The 19,318-nt window shown below is 34.4% G+C and overlaps 1 protein-coding gene across 2 annotated transcripts in view; it reads right to left on the bottom strand.

The window, feature by feature from the left end:
• The window catches only part of LOC100887949, a 30,273-nt gene extending 11,420 nt beyond the window's left edge, over positions 1 to 18,853 (bottom strand). The window contains exons 1-5 of one of the 2 annotated variants that reach the window (XM_030977268.1): positions 18,768 to 18,853; positions 17,304 to 17,399; positions 13,194 to 13,321; positions 10,393 to 10,469; positions 7,504 to 7,557 (exon numbers count right to left, since the gene is read on the bottom strand). In XM_030977268.1, the coding sequence (XP_030833128.1) occupies positions 7,504 to 7,557; positions 10,393 to 10,469; positions 13,194 to 13,321; positions 17,304 to 17,399; positions 18,768 to 18,784 (372 nt within the window). In that variant the 5' untranslated portion in view covers positions 18,785 to 18,853. Of the gene's footprint in view, positions 1 to 7,503; positions 7,558 to 10,392; positions 10,470 to 13,193; positions 13,322 to 17,303; positions 17,400 to 17,924; positions 18,011 to 18,767 lie in introns of those variants that run through there. The other variant, XM_030977267.1, reaches the window with a different exon arrangement.
• Positions 18,854 to 19,318: the final 465 nt, after the last annotated feature.

The raw sequence follows: 19,318 nt of genomic DNA, 5'->3' as shown, positions 1-19,318 counted from the left end.
TGTGTCAAAACTGAACATTTCTTCCGTCACTGTTAACATTGGGCTTGAAACATTTTTCATGTGAACACATTTTATACAAGCCCCAGCCACTGTCCCGGGAAAAAATGGATCTAGAAATTTTCATGACAAATAAATTTGTAAATACTCCAACTGTTGGTCGGGATTTGTCACATACGCTGAAACGTATTTTAACACACATTTTTATGGAAAGACCCACTATCCAGTCATCTACATGCATAAGACCAGACTACTTGTGGTTCCATTTGACTGGTGCTTCTTTATGAAATGTGAACAGAGGACCCTGTATATTAATCCCACCTGAGTATAGACATCTCCCATCACCTTGAGTGGTCTTTATATACAGGTTTCACTTTTATCTCTTTTTCAAGAGCTACATGTACATGCATTACCAATTTACACATTTTGTGTTGATATTTCTACAATTGACTGCTAGCTATGTGCATGTGGCTAGAACTGGTATGCAAAGCCAATTCAAGCTGGCAATTCACACAAACCATAATGCGTTAATTAATGATGATTTCCTACATTCACGCCCACATCTCTCCACAGCCAATTAACATCTATATTTCTGCTGTGACTTCTCAGCAGTTAAAAACCTGATGGGTTAATGCCAATGGACCAACTGTCACAGGAAAATGTAATCTATTGCATTGCAAGAATTTAACAGACTGTGTGTGGTCCACATTCATAAACAAGTCCCCCCCCCCCCCCAAAAAAAAAAAAAAAAAAAGCAATGGTATTTAAAAAAAAAAATCATCCCAGTATTAAAGTATCAAAAGCAATTAAATGATTAAATAATTGAAGTTCACTGATGAGTTACTCCATAACTGCAAAATTAAAAGAGCATTACCGGTAATGTCATCATTATCTTCCCACCATTTGAATGTTTGTCTGGAACATTTGTTGAGAACTTTATAAGAAGCATGGGCTTGGCTTCTCATATTAAAGGTACTATGTCCCTTTTGCAGCCAACCTCAAATGCTGTAGAACTTTGCAGGAATTATGAATATGTCATGTACTGTATGTCCTATCTGTGAAATTTAAATGTTAGCATTTAAAGTATTCAAGGAAATTATCATCTGTTTGCACTCCAACATACACGATCCATTTACAACTACAGTTATTGAACAAAAGTCAATAATAATTCAATATCTTAGAAGTATGTATAAGGTAAATAAAAGACACCATGACTTCCATAATACAGGGAAAAACATACCATATCATTTGGTACATCTTATTGCAAATAATTTCAGACTGATATCAAATATTTCAAAGGTTGATAGACTTCTTATCTTGAGCAGGAACAATAAACAGGTCAATAAACATATGACTCATAAAACATATAAAGGCAGACAGTCTACAAAAATGAATAAGAAAGAATGAAGTGTTTGTGTCTCTGTGAACAAAATGGAGTCTTGCACTGGTCATCATAACAACAATTAACACCCATGTTTTTTTTATTTTCTCGCCTGTTTGCTTTCCTTCAAACAGACTATTTTGAAAGTTTGGTTTAAATACAAGTGTAACCAACTGAAGAAAGGCCAAAGTAAACAGATTTCCATGCTTCAATCCCTTTAGCCTCAAGCCTTTGTATCACGCAAGGTTATCAACATGCATAAAGCCTATCTATGTCACGAGAGACTAGTCTGTATAGGCTCTATGTATTAAAGACAATGTTTACAATTGAAACATGGAGGACTTCTTGATTAAATTGAATCATACAATCATGCACAGAGCTACAAAAAGAGTAAACATACAATGTATGTACATGTAGGGCTGACACAGACATGAGCTTAAAAAAACCAGATCACAGACTTGAGCTAATTTTAGCCCTTTCTTATCCTAATCCATAAATCCATTAGTTGATGAAAATGCATACACCGATGCACATCTCCTTGATGCTATAATATGGAAGGATACAAGAAAACATTACATTTTTTATCTGCTCTGCATGCGCTTTGTATCCAGTGACAAAGGTACTAAATTGCAATTATTACATTATAATTGTATTATTTGAATATGTACAGCTGTGCAATTATGAATGTTTTGACATCTGTATGTCGCTTATGTGTGTATACCTTCATGTTTATACCGGTAATGTATGTATTCTGTTGGGGCCGATTATTTTGTTACCGGTAAACATGTAATCATTCATGTAGTTGAAAGTTAAAATGATTCCAAACCCTAAATATACACAGCTACATGTAATGTATGACATTGATGACATTCCATCAGGGACTTGTCTCCCAAGTCCCTGATTCCATCTACCTTTATGCCACTGTACATAAATATCAAAGCCATAATCATTAACATACCAGGGAAACCATACTGGTATAAATTCCATTTAATCATTATAGCTCTCTCTCTATCGAAGCATTTAATTGACACGAGTGCTCCATCAAGCCAATGATGATGACCCTCAAACATACATATAGTCATTAATCAATTGCCTAGTGCAGTATTATACAGATTAAAATTCAGTTCTACATACAGGCCTACACATGAATGTTGAATGTTAGGAGCCAGAAGGGCGTTATTAAACCATGTGTATAATGATTTGAGTTGATGCCCTTCTAGCTCCAATATGTACATGTAGCTGTGTGTATCATTGTGTAGCTGGGCATGGGAAATGAGAAACTTCATATCATATTTAAATGTTGATACAGTCAAACCTGCTTTAGTGACCACCTGTCTACGAAGACCACATTTTTTGTTTCCCTTGAAAATGGTTTCTCATTGAAACATTGTACTGAAGGAACCTGTCTACAAAGACCACCTGTCTACAAAAACCACTTTTTGTGTTTCCCTTGGGTGGTCACTATAAACAGGTTCGACTGTACAAGCATTCATAAAATGTTAATCAACATTAATAATTCCTAAAATATGGAGATATTAAGTAACATACATGTTTATTACTACAAGTAAAATAAAAATCACCTACAAATGTACACACAAAGTCTGGCGCAGTGACCCCCAATTTTTGTATCAGATTTAATTCATTTTAGTTGAGAATAAGTAGAAACTCACAATCTTATTTCATTCTTTATCCTATTACAGGTGAAAATACATGTTCATGATTCAATTTATTGTATATCCTGGTAGGTACAATAGTTACTAAAACACATAAGGGTACAGTAAATTGAATCTCTTGTTACCAAAATTGCTATATAAATACCTATTAAGCTGACAGCTTTGGGGAATTTGATTTGTTTTCTCAGGAAAATTAACAAAATAATTTTTAGAAATTTGTTCTCATTAATTTTTGTTTATCAATAATGCAAATTTTAGTTCTAGATGGGAATTCATGCTTTTGATGTGTGTGCAATTGCATGTGCGTAGATGTATGCAAAATCTTGTTCCCCCTTTCTACTTGTGTAAATAGCCCTTCTCATAAAGCTTACAATTTTGACTTTCATCCAAGTAGCTTTGCTAAAGTGGTTTGAATTATTTAGATGCACATCCATTTCTCTGACTCTTGCCAGATGCAAAAACTATATGATTTATTTGCTGCAACTTGGCCCCATTAAAACCAGAATCCACTTAAATATTGCCAACCTCATTGTTCTGTTCAGTAATTAGCATTTAGCTCTCCTATGCTGTTTGAATACACACCTTGCATTCTTTTCTGGATAGCATTATGGGATATCATTGTTATCCATTATGTTGTCATGGTGACAGTTAATGCACTGGTTGGCAGACAGTTAGAACGATGATAAAAGGATTTATAATAGATAACTATACGGTAATTAATGTGCTGGCCTCACTGAGTTGGACAACACATAAGTGGAGAACAAACAGCATTTAGACTAAACATATATATGTACATGTACATGTACTGCAATATTTTGCTCTGTAAAATCTTACCCAAATGGAATTCTGTACAGTCTCAAATACAAAATAAATTAAAAAATTTCAAATTCCTATGAAAAGAACATTGCTATACAAAACACAGACCTGACAGATTTAAATATAACAGTACATTAAGGTTTCAGAATAAAAGGAAATCACTGAAAGCATACTACTCCCTTCATAAAACATACACGTAATTCTCACTGCTCATGTAATTGTAATTGCTTTCTTTACAATCGACAGTTCTATGCGGAGTGGTGCTTGCTTGCTTAGAATCAGTATGCAATGTTTATTCGCACTGTGATAGGTAAACACCACATGATGTATGTACTATATGTGTGGGCCAGGCAGCATATAATTTCTCATTCGATCATGTACATGCATATGTAGGCTTTCAGACTCACAGTACAAAGAGCATTAATTTAAAGTGGCAAGTCAAAACTCTTTTGTCCCATATGTATGGATCATTGGATCACATCTAACATTTTAGTATACAGTATATATATATGATCATTTAAAAAGAAAGCTTTACTATGTACAGCTTAGATCAAACCAAATATGAAGTTGAAAGAAACCCATATGGTTGATGTCTATTTATGTTAAAGGTAAAGACCAGTTATGGTCATGCGATTGCATTGTGAAAGAAACGTTGTGGAATCGATCAGAAAAGGTTGATCATCTAGCATCTAGCATCTGCAAGGTTCTGGAATCATCAAAATGATAAGAAATTTGGCCCATTCTTCGTAAAGTTACAAGCACTATACACAGAAAGATGTATATGGGACTACCCTATATCTCTCACAGACCATGAGAGAAACAAATTTACCAAATATATGAATTAGTAGGCGGTTTCCCGGCAAATTTTTTTATCATCATGTATTAGTCAAAACATATTCTTTCACATGATTGGTAATGAGAGCTTCCATTTCATTTTTTGAAATTGGGGCGTTTCCAATACTGGTCTTTACCTTTAAGAGCTCTAATAATACCTTGGTACAATATTAGAAACTGAATGAGAAAAAGGTTCTGGACCTGCCTAAAGAGCTACTTAATTGTACTGTATGTAAGACCGGTATGTAGTAAAATGTAAACACCCTTTATACGTGAAAGGGTAGAATTGGGGAAAATGTTTTTACATTCTTTGCCTATTCCGGTACATGAATTAAAATCAATTACACTGGTCTAATTTACATTTAATTTGAGGGTACAACATTTGAAAAATTCATCTTTTCTAGAAAAATATAAGATTTCTCAAATGCAAGAGATATATTGAATATCTCTTTCTTATAGAAATCACCCAAACTTCAAGAAACATAAGTCTGTTAAGCTTTAGTCAACAACTGGAAGCCCAGTATGACGTCTTCCTCTCCCTACCCTGAACAAACGCTCTAAGCTTCCACTTGCTGAAAATAAGCATTACAGAATGTCTCTAAAAACCTTGCTTTATTTGTTTACAATGTATCTCAGGAAGTATTGTAATACGCACTAGAATCCGGCTCATTATCTTCCACACATCTTGATCAGGGAGGCATTTTCATCACAATCCTTGGAGCGAATCTCTGAGGGCTATTAATGTACAAATTATCCATCTTCCTGTACGAAGGCGTGCAGTTCACGCATCTAGGAATTACATGTATAGGAGTATTGAGTACATTCCAGAAATGTGCTAGACTAACAAAAGGAAATTAAAATGTATCTGTCTATCAGGCTTTCTGAGTTATCCTGTTTAAAATCTTAGAATGAAATTGTTTTTGAAAAAGAAATGTATCTTTCTACAGCTGCCTGCTATTTGAATTATAAAATGCTATGAGTATATCACTCAATGTTTTTGTCTTCTTCAAAGTCAAAAAGAAAACAAAGATTTTTAACTACTTACATTTACCAAGTATTTCATTCAATATTTTGTTTGTTGATATGGCAACATTTGTACAATACATGTAAACCACATGTCCATTAGTATTCTGTGATGAACTAAGATACTTCATGACAACAATTTATACAATGCTTGGATCGACGCCACATCGAGAAAGGAATTTATTCAACCCACAATTTTCGGGAGGAAGGCAGTAATTTCCCCTCCTACTCAAGAAAAGCTGAAAGGTTGATCTTTCCTTCACCCATCATTTTACAAAGTCATCCATTTACACAAATCGGGTAATTTTAAATGTTCACATCCATGACCTGTTCGACTCAAAAACATTTAGTTTTTCAGGAACTTCTTGATATCCTTGCTTGAAAGGAAAACAGATTTGGATTCAACTTTATATGAACTTGGGACTGTTGACGTAAACAAATTTGGGGGATTGATTGATGATGACGCTTTCTCTTGGACAATGTGAAATTAAACTTCTGACAGTTCTTTCCAGAGCAAGATAATGGCTTTCAAAACCAATCATAAGAAAATATCCACAGGTCTACTACACTGATTGTGTTCAAATTTATATATATCTTTTGGAAACATGTATGTAAGTTCATACAATATCAGAACTTTGGATGGGCTCAAGAGATAAATTAAATATATCATAATGTCTGTATTTTCTTGTAAGACTCACTTTGCTTCACACCATGTCTACATTCACACTTCATTCTTTTCCCCTTAACATTAGGACACATGGTTTCTCTCAAAAGTAGACCATGTTTTATCACTGCACACACACCAGTTACACAGCATTTCACATTTTCACAATCACATTTTCACAATCACATCTTCTTCACTCAATAAAAAAGAAGGAAGGGAGCTATGAACAGGAAAATATCGTCTTGGCCAAAAGAAATATATACTGGTCATTGACTTGTAATATCTTTCATCCCTTTTTGTTTACCTATCTACTCTTTACAAGCATTTCTGCTTATTTCGTTTTATGTGTTCATTCTCTCTCTCCCTTTAAATTTTCGTGAATTTCCTGTGTTATTGACAGTTCCATCCCGTTCTCCTACACTTTATTTGTGACCAAGCATTCTTTGGTTTACCTTGGAATTCCTTGTAAGTGGAGTCTTTTGTTCTGCTCCATGTCTTTGCCCATTGTTTTCTAATCACATCCTCTACATGCATTGTTGTCCTTGTTTACATTTCCAAACTCAGTCTCGGGCCTGCTGCCTCCAAATAGCCCTATCAACGTGCCAATCACTGCCTTGCAACCCAACGTGTGGGTAGAAATAGCCTCAAAATTGTTGTACATGCAGAAATATACAATATAAATATTTTTGTGAGCTTCCTTCATTATGAGCTAAAGAAAAAGGCAATTTTTGTTGCCTTTGTAGGAAAATTTCTCGAAAAAAGAGGATATTTTTAGGTGCTGTGAGCCTGGGACCACCACCACCCAACCCCCCCCCCCCCCCTGGAACTGCCACAGCAAAAATGTCTACACCATCTTGCATTTTGTGTGTATATCTAATATGCCATAAAAATACTTCCTAACACTGAGGATGTGAATATTTTAAGATCCATATTTCTGCCACAACAGGATATGGTTAGTTGCTACAGGCACAAATATTGGTGTTCATCATAAAAATAGGATTGGCAACAAAAACTATTACCAACAAAAATATGTACATAAGCAGGTCTTTATAATAAATTCTGTCTTAAATGGTAAAACAGAATGATACACATTTATATGTCTACTTCGTGCTTACCTCTATTTTCTGTTTTTTAATGAAGGCTCCAAGACTGAATACTCTTATAGTGACCTGAAATGATAAATCAAGAACAAAATATATATTTTGGTGAGTCATATTTTGGTGAGTCATATTATAGATATTTACAAAAACAATGCATACTCTTTGGCAGGTAATAATTTAAATTTGTCTTTTGAAAATCAAATGAGCTATCTCCTTGTTTGACAGTGGGACTTGTTAAAAGCAGTTGATGACTATACCTTCCAAAGAAAAAAAAAATGGAAAAAATAAACAGTTGTATTAAAGTGGATTTTAAACAAATACGACTATCTAATTGTACAAAATGTCATCATAAAAAAAAAAAAAAATTTGAGCTGATTTTTTGTGTCAATTATTTTTCCCCCTCTGTGGTTCAATGTTATGCCTGGTTTACATAGGTTCCCCATGTTCAACGTTTGTGTTTGGTATTCATTGACAAGAACTGATACATTTAAAGTACAGTACATAAATACATCCTCAATGTAACCTTTGATGGTCACACAATGGATGGTTTAACTGTTTCAACTTAGGTTTGTGTTGATATTACATTTACATTTGTTCACCCATCAGTATACACATCTCATACATAATTAAGTTTTTGTAAACGTATCACAGACAAAAGCTAGAAGCTGCAGAGTTGAACTCATCTCTGCTGGACCATACAAGCAATGATTATGCTTCAATGCCATGTTATAATGCTCAAGGCTAGATTACCGTACCTTGAAAATTGAAAAATTAACAAAAGAAACACATGTAGCTTTTAAGATTTTTACAGGTACATTTATCGCAAGGGAAACATAAAGGCGTGTACAGGTGTATTTGAAAGTTCATGAAATAATTCACCCATCACAGGGTTAGATCTTATCTGAAGCAAGGTTAGATTTTTATCTCCAATAGTTGAGATTCCTATCTCCATAGTTCAGATTGTTATCAGTGGGTGAAAAATCTAAATATAAAAGAAAATAAATAATTTGGTTGCTGCTTAAACTTTTGGCATGATGTTGTGTATACGTACAATGTAATAAACCATAAAATCTCAGACCATATAAAATCTACATAGGTCTTAAGTGTATAATTTCTTTTATTAGGGTCAGATATTTATCTCATGCAGAAATAGATTTCACCTGTCATGAAACTATTGAATTATGAACACTGTACATGTGTAATATTGATTGAAATTATGCTTTAATTGATTTATTTAGGGGTGAATTTGGCAAAGTGCAATGCTTTGTTCAGCTTGTTGTAATATAAACAATCACATATTAGAAAAACCATCTTTCACAATGTTTAATATATCATAGGGACCTACAGTGTACATTAATTACATTAAAACAATGTTTTCCATCTCAACATTTTGTTTGTTTGTTTGCAGATGGTTAAGCTCTCCTGATCGTATAAATGTTAAGTTTCACACTATTTCTTTATGAATGTGCTGTAAATAAGGCTCTTGTTCTGACACTGTATACGTGTCAAAAGAGCAAATTATAATCGCCTATTATTGTCTACAAAATAAGACTTTTTACCGGTTGAAAGTCAATGAAACAAAGATACAAACAGATATAACAAACCAAATTTGTATCAAAAATGGTTTATTTAAATCATGATTGTTTGATGTTCATTATTTCCAGCCATATAGTCTGCCAAAGCTTTTTCTACCCTACCGGTACATAAATATGGCTGATATCATGCACTCTACATATAAATGTAGGTCAGCCAATGGCAATATTCTTTCAGAGAAAAAGAAAGAGATTGATACACAATCTTCTCAAGTAATTCAAGAAGCTCTAAAACTGACACAGACAATGGTTTACTTAATGCAGGTCAAAAGAGAAGAAGAAGAAAGAAGAAGAAGAGTAACAGAAAAAAGAGCAGTTCTGTAAAAAGTGAATATCAACATTTCAATAATAATTCAAACAATAAGCTTTTGTATCCAATTCTCAAATAAACACTGTAAATATATTCACAATGGCAGATACTCGAGCTGACCCCAATTCATCAACACTAAAACTGCCTTTCCTATTCATAGCAAGATTTAAAGCCAGTCACTGAAATTCTTTCTATAAAGTTCATGAACTTGATGATATTTAACAATATTTTCACCATTGATCAACCATGACATGTGAGCCAGCTTTTCTCTTATTTGTTGGTAAAAACATGTTTATTCATGTTCTTTAACCACATCTGAAACACTGCACAAACATGATTAATGTTACAATGTCACAATGCTTTTAGATATTTTTGCAAGGTCATGAACTCAATTTTTCTACAATCAAAACAAAATCTTCTAAATGCAAAATATGAAATACAGATTTGTACACTCCAAGTTGTTAATAATGAAATAATAATAATATTGATTGTTTAAGGAGGACTAAAAAAGAAACTATCATAGGGCTTAAAAAATTACAGAATGTCAAGAAGAAACTAGAAAATACGGTAGACGTGTAAAAACAAGTAAATCACATAAATTAATAGAGAAGTATGTTTTAAGGAATCTTTTGAAAGAGGCAAGACAGGTTAATTCTCTGAAGGAAAGGGGGATATTATTCAAAGTTTTAGAAGCAGCCACTCTCTCTTTCTCTCTTGTTTGTTTTCTTATTATTGATAGTTGATGCCTAATATAGTAACTTCTAAGCATATCTAAATTTAAAAGTGTACATTGCACTTTGCAACACTGTACTGTCTGTCAAATCAGTGTTTCCAAAACAAACAAAAACTATCAGATTTTTAACAATTTAAAATGAACTGTAATTATGTGCACTTGAATTAAAACATTGGTTAGGGTTAGGCCTAACATTGATAATTTGAATTTTAATGTAGGCCTACAGCTGAATGTTAATAAATAAGATAAATTAAATAGCTTTTACTTACCTCAATGACAAAGAAGGCAAGAATGGCTAACGTGGTTGCTGACAATGCTCTTAATGTGGAATCTTTCTTTACACCCACTGTCAAAATTAAAAGTGATAATAAAGATAATATTATAATATTAATAATGTGATAATTGTTATGATTATAATGACAATAAGAATAATACTAACAACTACATCAGCAAGAAGAAGAAGAGGAAGAGGAAGAAGAAGAGGAGGAGGAGGAGGAGGAAGAAGAAGATGGGAGGAGAATATCAAATAACTTCCAACTCTTTTTTAAAATTCAAAGTTACTTGCATTGCAACAATCAAATTACACATTTACACACTGATAACATGTATAAAGACACAACAAATTTAGTCACAACTTTATGACTTTGAATAATAAAGCGAATTATGTCATCATTAAATTTCAGGAATGAGGTGCAGTCAAGACTTTGAATATTTTGGAATGCCAGACTTTGAAACTATTTGGAAGTGGGAGATGCACCACACCCCACCTTGAAAATGTGCATGTTGTCGGTTTTGAGTTGAGTTCTGGGACAGCTATTTATTGTAAAAGAAATGGAAGCAATCTGGAAAGGTTGATTGATTATAAATGTATGTATTAGAGTTGATGATTTGGTGTATTACTGTACATGTATGTAAGGTCTAAAAATCAGCATGAGAAGAAATAAACTCCATCTTGATGAAAGTCACATGCACTACACACAGAAATGGGCATATGAGACTACACAAACAAGCGACAGGAATGTTTGTTTGGTCCAAACTTTTCAGCTCTTTCTCATCATATTTCAAATATGAGTGCATCTAATGAGCAATCTTATCCAGAGAGCATATCTTCTATGATTATCTTCCAAACTGACATAAACAGAATGAGAAAGACCACTAATTATTGTTCAACTTTACCAGAACTCAACCTTCTCTCTAACAGTTTCATTTGATTTGCTTTTCATTCCTCATGTGAGATAGAAAGCAAAACAAAAAGCATGTGCATGTATCTAAAATATGCAATCCAATAGAGCAATGCACAAGTATTGTAAACAAACATAAATAATTAGTCTTGGAACATTTTTTTTTAATGTAGATGCAGTAGTGTGGCAAAGACAGTTATTAAGCACAAATTAAATCATGCACAAGAAATAGATAATCTTCTCACACTTCCAGTATCTGATTACCGGTAACTATCCCATACTTGATTTGTTTTTCTTTCAATCATCCCCAATCATCTGATTTTGTTTCAATGGTCAGGATTACGTTACAAATGAGAGATAAAATAAATAGGAAAGTTCTATCCATTCAAATGTCATACAGTCCTTGACTTCATTCTGTGGCCTTTTCAGGATGAAAATGGAAAACATATTTTCTCGAAAACAAGTGTATCATCAACAAATACTTTCAAGATATCACAAGTGAAAGTAAGCAATCCTAAAATGCAAAACAATGACGTAGACTTTCGTTTCCAAGATGACACAGCTTTCAAATCTGAAATCTCTTAGAATCCTCAGACTCCTTTTTCATTGCCGATTCTAATCTCCAGATTTTCTCCCTCTCGCTTCAATTCTAATACCTCTTTGTCCACAAGCTGTGTTTTGCCAGTGTTTGATGTGGGGGTGGAATTATAGCATCAGTAACATGATACCGAACAGCTTTGTAACATTACAGACTTGATAATATTAACAATATTTCACTGCCGTCAATCAACAACATATATTCAGTATTCCCTCATTCATAGGATTTAGTGCTCAAACAAACTAATGTACATCTATATACAAATAATGAATGTATCAGTCGAACAACACAGCAATAAAAGAAAGAGGAAGAAGAAAATGTACATTTGCAAAACAAAGTGCGTCAAAGGATGATGTAAACAATGCCATGTAACTTTTACGAATGTCGAGCTTACAGGTGTATATGTATAGTACATTTGTGTACATTTGTACACGTAACATGTGCAATGAACATACATGAAAGTCGACACAGTCCTATACACATTGAAGCAGGTGCATACACAACTTGCTTTGTTATCGTGCTTACTATGCAGTTTCACAATCCACTGCACATCACACACAATGCCTACAGGTAAAGAAAGAGAAAAGCTATTTATTCAATCACAACTTCCATTTCCCAATGGCAAACAACCCATACAGGTAAGCCTACATGTGTATGGTTTCTTTTCCCTAGGTCTAGCAAAAACACATCTTTAGAGTAATTATTGTCAAAGAAATTTTGTATACCGGTATTGCAGAGCTGCCAACCTTGTCCGACCAAAAAAAGGAATTTCAAGCCCAAAAAAGGAATTCATAAAAATGAAACTTACAACCACGCGGGACACACTTCCAATGCAGAAATGTTCATTCCTCATGCTGTTTTTTCCATACAAGCAGGTTTTTTTGTTTTGGTTATTTTGGTATTATCGGCATTTCATTCTTTGTGAGAATATTTTTCTATTCAAGTATGTTTTAAAATTTGTTTTCTATTGAATTTGTGATCAAATCACCATTTAAGGGCAGTTGTTAGACGTGTGGTATGTAAAAAAAAACTAAAAAAAACGTGATACCGTAATTGGGAGGAAAAAACGGAGTAATTCCGGCAAAAACGGAATGGTTGGCAGCTCTGGTATTGCACTATATACTTGCTAACAGTAATAACGATCATGAATAAATGGATTACAGCCAAACTGCAGGCCTGGTTTAATTGGGAAGATTTGCATGGGTACATTCTGCATCTGAAAATTAATTAGTGCTCAACAGAGCTTTGTTCTGGAGCTAATAACGAGAGACGGAGAGCAAAAGTAACCTACCGTCCATAATGACACCGAAAGCGATCATCAATTCTACGGCAACGAGGAAACAGATGACTAAGACGAGAAGAACAATGATGAACAGGAACACGGCTCCATTGATAACCATGTCTAAGTACTGATGGAATCTAAAACAGATAAAGAAAAAGAAAAAAAAGAAGGCATTCAATTAAAAATATTTGAGAGTTAATCACAGGTTGTTGGGATAGATAGCAAGGGACTTGGTATAAATTACATGTACATTAAAACTATATTCACATTGACATTGATTACTAAACAATGGCCAACAGTAATGAAGGGTATTGATCCGTGCCTCTACATACATGTAGGGTATGTCCATGCTAAGAGTCATTGGGGAATCGCCCCCTCCCCCCTAATTTGACTGTTTACCACAATACCTATAGCCTTGAGTAGAGCCTACATTGTAACTCTGTCAGGAGCAGCTAAAGTACAGAGCCTATGCATAGTCTCATATTGTAGACTCTGTTACGCACAGCGACTGACAAGAGTTTGTGTCTGCAAGCTAGACTAAGATTGCACAAGAACACCATGAACATGTACATTTACATGTATGTACATGTACATCATCAACTTGACTATTCAGCAAAGGAGCTGCTTGTGAAAAAACCCTCTTCCATTCTCCAGAGACATACTTGCATCTGGAAATGATCTTGGGTTACAACCTTTCCAAAGATCAAGGCACATCCTGGTTACCTACCTTAAAAATATCACGTCATACGAAATGCTGACAGTTGCTCGTGAGTATACGAATGTCTAGAATATTTGATTGTTTTCTTTCTTTTTCAAACAGTATATAATACAAAATGATTTTTTGAGAGGGCACACGCACACGGTCACCTGTCTTCACACATGTACCTCTTCCCAAAGACCTGTTCCACTTGTTTCATCACAACATGAAAGAAATTCTGTTTATTTCCGATGTGTCTTTGCGACACACCACACGTCTCTACATTAATGGCACATCAGAAAGAAATGGTATACCCTGCTCTTAGAATTACTATTTTCTTTCTTATTGGCATAGATCTACACATTTTGTTATTGCAGTATATTGAGCTTTTATGCTTCTAAAAGTAATAACTATGTGTACACCATGTATGTAAGCACCTCCCCTGGAAAACCTTCTTTATATTTTATTTAACAAATGAGATGCTTTGCCTTTGACAAACAAGTATCATAGGCTACAATTGTGTGCAGAACATGTATGTAAATGTATTTTGCATTGCATTTCACATTTTAAACAATGCTTGTCCTTTTTTTAAGCAAATGAATTGAAACAAGAACATTGAAGCAAGGGTAAGGAAATACAAATAAAGAAAAAAAGTGTTTTACAGAAAAACACGTTACACTACAAAAAGACAAGCTTTAACCACACATACAGCATTGACATACAGATAAAAAGCAACTAATCCAATCTGCACACATGTTCACTATAGAGTGAAGCTTTAATAGATGAAAGAGGTTTTTAATGAAAGAGGCCAATCACACAGTACATGTACAAGGTGGACCTTTATCTGCAACCATACCAATACTCTTAATAGGCAAAAATGAAAACAATAATTTAAATGAAAATTATAAGTACCTACATGTACAATGTACATTTAAACAATCAAGAGACATTAGTGTGTGTACATGGACATCATATTCTTAATTACATCTATAGACACATGAGGCTAAATGGATGAGTAGACTTTAAAGTACCAGTAACTTTTTAAAGAAGAATTGTACAAGAGCTAACAAGAAAATGTGTATTGTGCAGAGACATTTTTCTTGCAACTTGACATCACATGTAATGTACAGTTACATGTACATTTAGAGTTATCGGTAACTGTTAAGAGTGAACTGTTAAGTCACGGTTGCTGCTTTAGGTTCTGCTTCCACTAATTAAATTAAAGTACCGGTACCTGGATTGCTCTTGAACTTTATGCATCACCACCAGTGTCCCAGCCCCCAGAACCAGGAAACTTCCAATTTTGGCTTTCCTCATCTCAATTAACAGAGTTCTTTAAACAAAAAACTACATCAACAACATTTACACATGACATAACATGCAAGCCGATACTCATAAGCAGCATTCACACATAAGTTCGAAAGCCTCTAGGGCTTCTAGGCCCTAGGGGTCAGATGAATTTGGGTCAGTATAGAATATGGTAGATCAAAATACCTTCGCTTGCTCACGCTAAACTACATTGCACAAAAATGCAAGGACAATACGTGTGCATGCACACTTTTTTTTTGTACATGTTGACAATTGAAAAAAAGAAAGAGATTCAGTATTTAGTATTTCTAGAATTTATACAAAGCCTTGGTTAGAGGCCTCTTGTATTTGAGTAGAGTAAATATCTCACATGACTAATTAATCATAAAATATCAATTTCATATTAATTGAATTTTAACTTTAAATATATGGCAATAATGTATATCTGTAAAATTGTAAATTATACTGTCACTATGATCATAATTTTTCTTCTTCTTACAAAAATTTATTTTTTATGACACTTTGAACTACAAGTAGTCAACCACCATAAGTAATTCCTAACAAAATTTGAAACATACATGTACACATTTTAATGAAATCTTGTACACTGTACATTTAAGAGATGAAAATGTGATTAATTGAACATTCTAATTATCCATAAGTACATCAAATCTTGCAGGGAAAATATTAATATTTACTTTTCGGGGGCTACTTTTCAAGCTTGCCTGCATAAAAATAACACATTAAAATTTGTTTTGCATTGAACGCTGTGCAAATTTACGGGGGCTCTTTTCTGATTTTCGGGGGCTCTTTTGGGCATTTCGGGGGCAAATTCGCCCTGAGCCCCCATGTATTTTTTTCTCTGAAATCTTGACAACATATGCCCAGAGGTTAAAGAATGCCACTTTTTGAAAAAAGAAGGAAGAGGATGACTAGGGGAAAAAAAACCTAAATATTCAGTAAATGAATGGATGAATAAACAAAAATCAAGAAGTAAATAAACAAACAAAAACAAACAGACAAATTAAATAAATAAATGAATACAAATAAATAAAAATAAAATTATTTTTCATTGTTTAAATTTTTTTCACATGAACATGTAGAGACCCTTGATGTTTACAGCAAGCAAACAGTACTTACATGTACACGTTTGTAATCTAAAGTGCTAAAAAAAAAGCATATACCGTACATGCACACATTCAAGGCTATTAAATATTAATCAACGGGATCAGCAGCTCCATACTGTGGTCTACGGTATACTATAACTAACAAACAGTTTCATAATGCTAGGTACATGTACATATACTTAATCCTAATATCACTATCTTTAATCCCTTCAATACCATGGACAGATTAGACTCTATCTGGAATGGATATTTGGCTGAAGGTACAAGAAAGTTGAGCTCTTATTAAAACCAGCAGAATAAACTGGTCTACCACACACTAAGTTTGATAATTTCATAATCTAGAATTCTAGATACAAAATATACATGTGTGTATATATATATATATATATATATATATATTTTTTAATATCACAAATGGGCTACAAAACACATTGCTTGTGCAGTGTGCACACACAAATTCAAATGGTTCCAATTATTCCCAATAGTCAGATTGACTAAATATATAATTATCTTTATGATTCAGATATTACTAGGGCATTAATTAATGATCTCAATGATTAAAATACCATCCTTTGCTTCCCACTTTCTGAACATTTCATAATGCTGAAACATGTGTTATGCCAAGACAGGAGCCATGTACAATCCTTTTGTGTTTTAGCAGGTTGTATTGCCTTTGCCAAAGAGTTATAATCTATCTAAGAAAACAAAGCAGTAACTTACCGTAGTTTATCTCACTAATAGTATCTTACAATCATTCAAAAATGTTCTACACACTTTAACTTAACAATATGCAATATTCAGTAAAAAATAAAAGTTGTAACTTAAAGATTTATAATCAATCAAAATTACCTAGTTTTTGCATCTGAATGTATTCTGTTTGGAGCCAGGAGGGCATTACTTTGACATTTTAAAAGTTTGTACACCCTTCTGGCTCTGAACAGACGATATAAGAAGTGACTTCACTTGAGCTGGATCTTATAAACTTACGATTTTGAGTTTTTAGGATCCATGGCTCCGAGTCCATCTCCACCGGGGATCTCTGACTTAAAGCTGCTCAGGCTCCGAAGAGGCGAGTCCTTGGATCTAGGAAAACAATTATAAAACCAAAGATATTGGGTAAATGGTCATAATTTCCAGTCCACTTGTACAAACACCACATTATCATACATGTATTATGACAATGGATACATTTGTGTAGCTGTGTTTAATACAGTATCAAGCAACTAGAAGCATTGAAGGAATTTCTTTCAATTTCAATTTTTAAGTTATTTATGTTTCCAACAAAACATTACAATCATTTATACATGTTTACAACAAATGTGGGAATATATATTAGAAACAGAGGGGTCCACTGAAAAGCAATGCTTACAAAGTACAAGTGTGGACACCTCAAATGATACTTATGAATAATGAGTAACTAAATTAACACTCAGCACTTGACAAGCACAAGGTACGATAATACGCCAACGGCGGACTGTACTATACTGGAAGAAGAAGAAGAAGAAGAAGTCTGTAACTACAACAGCAACTACAAAAGGAACTACCAAATAGAGGAGGGAAAGGGGATGCCAACAGAGACGAGAATGGGACAAGACAGTACCTATTTACCTCACTTGGGTTGAGAGTGGCACATGTAGATTAATGTCCTGCCAAAACACAAATATACACAATAGTGCCATGACAGGGATAAATCAATTTTAATGAGTGATCTAAATATACAGTCATCTGACATGTCCACCAGACCACAACTCTTCTTCTACATGTACATGGCAAATAAGGGAGATTCCTCTGATATTTCCCCAATTTTTTTGGACAATTGATAAATACAGTATGCCAAACCTGTACCTGTGTTGGTATTAAAAGTTACATGCAGGAATCTATTAGTTTACATAGAGAGAGGAGCCGACCCTACCCAAATAAGAGGCTAACGAACGAAAGAGACATAGTCTACATTTGCGGTCTAATCTCGGGCATGTCAAGTGATCTCAATTCTCATGCCCTCCTGGGCATATAATCAGTAATCTATTCTATGGAGTAGTGTATTTTTAAAGTCAAAAAAGAATTCCTAACGAAATAGCTTCAAACATAAGCTTAAAAGCCCAAGGTTACTATGCCCGATCATTCCAATCATTATTAGACAAAGACGCTTCGCTCGATATTGACAACAAAGGCAGACAGAGCAGAGAGCAGCCAGTGGTTATTGAAACCACCCAAACACCCGCATCGGGGCATAAGCTCACGGGCTAATTTCCCGTTGAAGATGGGTCAGCTACCAGTAATTCTCCTAAAAATTCAGGGATGAGTTTAACTCTCTAAAACAACACTAGGAAAATGATTACATTCTATTTAACCAACAGATCCATTTCTACAAATATTTACAATATAATTAGCTAAATATAGAAAACAGATCAATAACAGAAAATCAATAAAATAACTTAAAAGTGGTCTTACTCTTCGGTCGCAGCCATTTTTCTCGCACCATCATTCTTTCATAAGATATCGCATTGAAATGAGCGCGCGCGTGCGACATGATACCGCGCGCATATGTACGTACGTGCGTACGTACGAGCGCGCGAGCCTATCGGTACCGGCGGGGGGGGGGGGGGGGGGGGGGGGGGGGGGTCAAAATCTCAGAGAGCATTTGGAAATCATGTTTAATTATGATATCAAAATGTTTCGAAATTATCAATTTAGCTCCACGACATGTCTTGAGAAAAAACTACCTAAGCAAAGAAGGTTTCTTCTTTTCCAACGTGCTATTCGAGGAGGGGGGGGGGGGGGGGGGGGGGGGGGGAGGGGGAGGGAGGAGGGGAGAGGGGAGGAAGGAGGGGGAGGGGGATCGGAGGGGGCTAATCTAAAACTAAAATATGCACATTTGTATGCAATTAATCCAGAGCGTGTGTCCGAATGTTAACTTGTGTGAGTTTCCATCATTAAACTTTTTCAAACATAGACTATATAGAGAGAAAAAAATTAATCTTTGTAGATTAATTATTCACCCG

Source organism: Strongylocentrotus purpuratus, unplaced genomic scaffold (assembly GCF_000002235.5).
Source record: "Strongylocentrotus purpuratus isolate Spur 01 unplaced genomic scaffold, Spur_5.0 spur5_scaffold_9, whole genome shotgun sequence".
Classification (NCBI taxonomy): Eukaryota; Metazoa; Echinodermata; class Echinoidea; order Camarodonta; family Strongylocentrotidae; genus Strongylocentrotus; species Strongylocentrotus purpuratus.
The sequence above is the reverse complement of the archived record's forward strand: the minus strand, read 5'-3'. Positions and strand labels throughout refer to the sequence as shown.